This window comes from Vollenhovia emeryi, unplaced genomic scaffold, assembly GCF_000949405.1.
Source record: "Vollenhovia emeryi isolate VEMERY1.0 unplaced genomic scaffold, V.emery_V1.0 DF939774.1, whole genome shotgun sequence".
NCBI classification, from domain to species: Eukaryota; Metazoa; Arthropoda; class Insecta; order Hymenoptera; family Formicidae; genus Vollenhovia; species Vollenhovia emeryi.
Window position 1 is genome coordinate 13,355 of NW_011966592.1, and position 4,389 is coordinate 17,743.

Below are 4,389 nucleotides of genomic sequence, written 5' to 3' on the forward strand. Positions count from 1 at the left end.
ATAACCGTGATTTCAGAGGTTTTTGGGCGCTAACTTTTTAAGGAAGCATTTTTCGACCCATGTTTATAGGAAACTTTTTGTTCAGAATTAAATTTCCTATAAAGTTTCAAAGCCTGACCGGAACGTTCGGGACACAGACTTCTATATAACACTAGACCGCTAACTTCGCCAAATACATGGTTCTGAAAAGTATGTACAGAATTCTTGCGCATGCGTGTCACCACTGGAGGCCACCAATAAATGTATAGGTATACATGTGTGTGTGTGTGCCAGCCACAGCTTCTTTTCAGAACCATGTATGTGGCGGAATTAGCGGTCTTGTGTTATATAGAAGTCTGTGGCAACAACGCACCGGCATAGTAAATATTAATATTTATATCCCGTGTGTATCGAGACACGTATCACTCGGTATTGGCGACGAGAAGATTCGCTAGTACGTACGGTCAGGGTTATGTCTGACTTACGGTAGTTCCACCGCTCACTACTGCGGGGCGCCAGCGAATCTTCTCGTCGCCAATCACATGTGGTAATGCATTGGCCATATTACCGGAATCATCACGTGATCACGTCACATGATCGCTATGTAATACATAATGCTTGGAACCAACTTTTATGCGCGAATATAAGGGAGTTAGCGGTCTAGTGTTATATAGAAGTCTGTGGTTCGGGACCACCCTGTATATTTCGCTAGCACATTGGTATTACCTTAACCACGTGATTCACATACATTACAATTCCTCTCCTTCTACTTTGTGTTTTCTTTGCCTTGGTTTCTTATACGATCTGACCTTCTCAAATTTACAATTTGATCCGAGTGTGTCTTCCAGATCAATTTCGGAGCTACATTAACCTTAAAAGTGGCCGGTGACAATTGTTCAACTATTTCCACCTCTACTCGCTTATCTTTTCTATCCATTCTATGATCGTCTACCATCACAACAGCGCGAATGACACCTGCCGGTTTCCCTTTTTGCGTTGAACTTGCGCTTCCCTATTGTTTTCGACCTCATCTATTGTACTCGGCTTTAATAAATCAAAACGAGTGCGAAGTTTGCGCTTATATAGCATCCAAGCTGGGCTTCTACCGGTCGTAGCATGTGGTGTCGAGCGATAATCGTAAAGGAACAAGTTCACCGCATATTCTAAGGATTTTCCTGACTTTAAACATTTGTTCACTTTATCCTTGAATGTCTTTACAAAGTTTTCTGCCGCGCCGTTTGTGGCTGGATGATAACCCAGCAAACACAAAGTAACAGTTATATAACTGTAAGTTAAAATTTCCTACTCAACTATATAACTGTTACATAACACACGTGTTATATAACAGTTATATTGTGAAGTAGGAAATTTTAACTTACAGTTATATAACTGTTACTTTGTGTTTGCTGGAACTGTTATATAACACGTGTGTTATGTAACAGTTATATTGTTGAGTAGGAAATTTTAACTTACAGTTATACAGTTACTTTGTGTTTGCTGGGAAGGAGGCGAATACGATTGCTTTATTCCATTATTCTTTAAGAACGTTTGAAACTCATTTGAAGTATACTGCCTGCCGTTATCTGTCACAATATGTCTCGGTAATCCGTGTCTACTAAATAACCTTTTAAATTCAATAATCACTCTATCCGCCGTCGTACACTTCCCCATATCAACCATCTCGGGCCATTTCAAATGCGCATCAATCACAATCATAAACATCCGACCTTTTAGCGGTCCGAGAAAGTCGCTATGGATCCGCGACCAAGCGCGATCTGGCCACGGCCAGGGTGTTAGTGGGACTTTATCCGACTTTTTCGATCCCCCTACACAAATTACACAGGATCCCGCTACACGCTCTATATCCTCGTCTATTTTGGGCCACCAAAAGTAGGACCTAGCGATGGACTTCATTTTCACTATGCCAAAGTGCGATTCGTATAATTCTTTTAGCACAGCTTCACGTAAGCTACTTGGTACTACTACCCTACTACCGCGTAATATACAATCTTTCTCCACTGACAATTCTAAACGTATTTCATGGTACTTTTTCTCCGCCGCAGTTAATTGATTAAAAGACGGCCATTTTTCTCTCAAATAGCCTATTATCTTTCCCACCTCAGGACACTTTCCCGTTTCTCTACGTATCCCGTCTGACGTTACCGCGTGTAATCCTTCATCAATGTAACTGATTGTACTTATGTCCCTGTCGAAGACCTGAGTAGAATCAAATATAGGCATTCGCGAAAGGGCATCACAACTGCCATTATCGACCGATTTAATATATTCGATTTTATATCTAAATCCTGAAAGGTAATAAGCCCATTTTCAGACGGCTGGCAACTGTCATTGGTATACCTTTGTGTGGTCCAAAAATAAACACCAGGGGTTTGTGATCTGTCCTTAAAATTATCTCATGGCCGTAAATATAGTTGTAAAATTTCTTGAAACCGAATAATATAGCCGCCGCTTCTTTATCAATTATGGCTCTGCCTATTTCCCGTTTTGGAAGAACTTTCGACGCGAAATGAATGGCGCGTTTCGATCCATCTTTATATTTATGCGATAGAATGGCCGATAATCCGTATTTTGTGGCGTCGCATGTCAGAACTAAATCTACTTTTGGTTTGTAATGTGCCAAAATTCTGTCTGAAGTAATTTCATTTTTCACCCATTGGAAAGCTTCTTCACACTCCGCGGACCATTTAAATTCACCTTTGTTACAACACGAGTAGAGAGGTTTCAACTTTATCGCTCGGGCTGGTAGGAAACGCGCGTAATAGTTAGCGAGTCCTAAGAATGACGAAACTTGTTTTGCATTCGTGGGACTTGGAACTTCCAAGATAGCTTTTATTTTGGAGGGTGCCTTGTGTAATCCGTGTTTATCAATTACGTAACCGAGGATATCAATTTTCTCTTTGAAAAATTCGCATTTTGATGCATTTACTTTTAGACCTGCATGAGCGAACCTTTTAAAAATTTGATCAATTACCATTTCATGTTCTTTATAATTTTTTTCCGTACACATTAAATTATTCAAATACATATACTGCAGTATTTGGTACTCTGCTAAGGCATTCCTCCATCTTTCGTTGGAAATCTCCAGGACCCGAGGCAACCCCCTCTGGCATTTTTCTGTATCTGAATAACCCTTTATGCGTATTTATAGTTAGCAATTCTCGAGACTTTTCCTCAACTACAATTTGCATGTACGCATGTGATAAATCGATTTGGGAAAATGTGATTCCCCCCTGCAAGGAGTTAAAAATCTCATCGATGAGCGGAAGTGGATATTTATCTACTACCAGGAACGGGTTTACTGTTAATTTAAAATCGCTGCATATCCGCACGCCTTTTCCTTTTGGGACAAGAACGATCGGTGTCACCCATTCGCTTAACTCGACTTTCTCGATATGCCCTAACTTTAGCAGTCTCTCTAGTTCTGTTTCCACCTTTGCTCTCATAGCGAAAGGGATACGACGAGCTTTGAGAGCCACCGGTTGTGCATTTGGTTTTAGCCTTAACTTGAACTCCCCGTGCTTATAGGTGCCGACTTTATTATCAAACAGCATTGGATACTTGCTGATTAATGCTTTCTCCGGGTTTTCGTTGTGCAAATTAAAAACATTTTGACTGTATTTTTACTTGTACGTTGTAAATCGATCGGCCACAATCCAAATTCTGCCAACCAGTGTCTCCCTATAAGAATTGGTCCACTACCCTCTATAATGTGCAACTCTAAATACTTTCTTACACTTCTATAACAAACTTCTACCTTACGTATTACTCCAACTAATGGTAACTTTATTTCCCCAACACATTTTAATAACGACTCTGTATTCTCAATTGGAACTTCCGGAAACAATTCATTTTTCTCTTTTGTGCACATTACTGCTACGAAAGTTCCCGTATCAACTTCCATATCCACATTCACATCAAAAATCTTTACTCTTAGAAACATTGGACCCCCTGGTTCCACAGTGCGCACGCCGTGACGAATCATGAAGAAATCGTTATCGGAGTAGTCGGCCTTGGAGTCATCTGCTTGAAGATGCTGCATGTATTTTACTGAATGAGCCTCTGGACGTCGCCGTCCTTGCTTGCACATCGCCCGAAGGTGACCTTTGACCCCACATGAGTCGCACGTTCTAAATTGATATCTGCAGTTTTTTTCCCAGTGATTTTTACCACCACAACAAAAACACTTTTGGCGATCTTGAAAGCTTTCTCGTACGTTAACTCATCCTCTCTGAACAGTTCCACTCTAGTTTCATGTTCGATTAGGCCGCATACCAGTTGGTCTCGCAGTGCGTCGTCTAGGTCCTCAAACTTACAATTTATCGCTAGTTTTTTTAATCTCGCTGCGAAATCGGATACAGACTCCTCTGACGTTTGGGATGTTTTGTGAAA

The 4,389-nt window shown here is 40.8% G+C and overlaps 1 protein-coding gene across 1 annotated transcript; it reads right to left on the bottom strand.

The window, feature by feature from the left end:
* Nucleotides 1-933: 933 nt before the first annotated feature.
* Nucleotides 934-4,039, bottom strand: LOC105556795 (uncharacterized protein K02A2.6-like). The gene is made up of 5 exons (XM_012003905.1): nt 3,625-4,039; nt 3,030-3,532; nt 2,338-2,845; nt 1,467-2,285; nt 934-1,223 (listed from the first exon to the last, which is right to left on the bottom strand). Exons 1-5 carry the CDS (start codon nt 4,037-4,039, stop codon nt 934-936), a joined length of 2,535 nt encoding a protein of 844 aa, XP_011859295.1.
* Between the last annotated feature and the right edge of the window lie 350 nt (nt 4,040-4,389).

Excerpts from the sequence above, each read along its gene's own strand:
- LOC105556795 (XM_012003905.1), bottom strand. The coding sequence starts at position 4,039 with ATGCAGCATCTTCAAGCAGATGACTCCAAGGCCGACTACTCCGATAAC. Across the intron at positions 2,286-2,337 it reads TATTTTTGGACCACACAAAG|GATTTAGATATAAAATCGAA; the intron begins GTATACCAATGA and ends ATTACCTTTCAG. Across the intron at positions 1,224-1,466 it reads TCCTTCCCAGCAAACACAAA|CCACAAACGGCGCGGCAGAA; the intron begins GTAACTGTATAA and ends GTTATCATCCAG.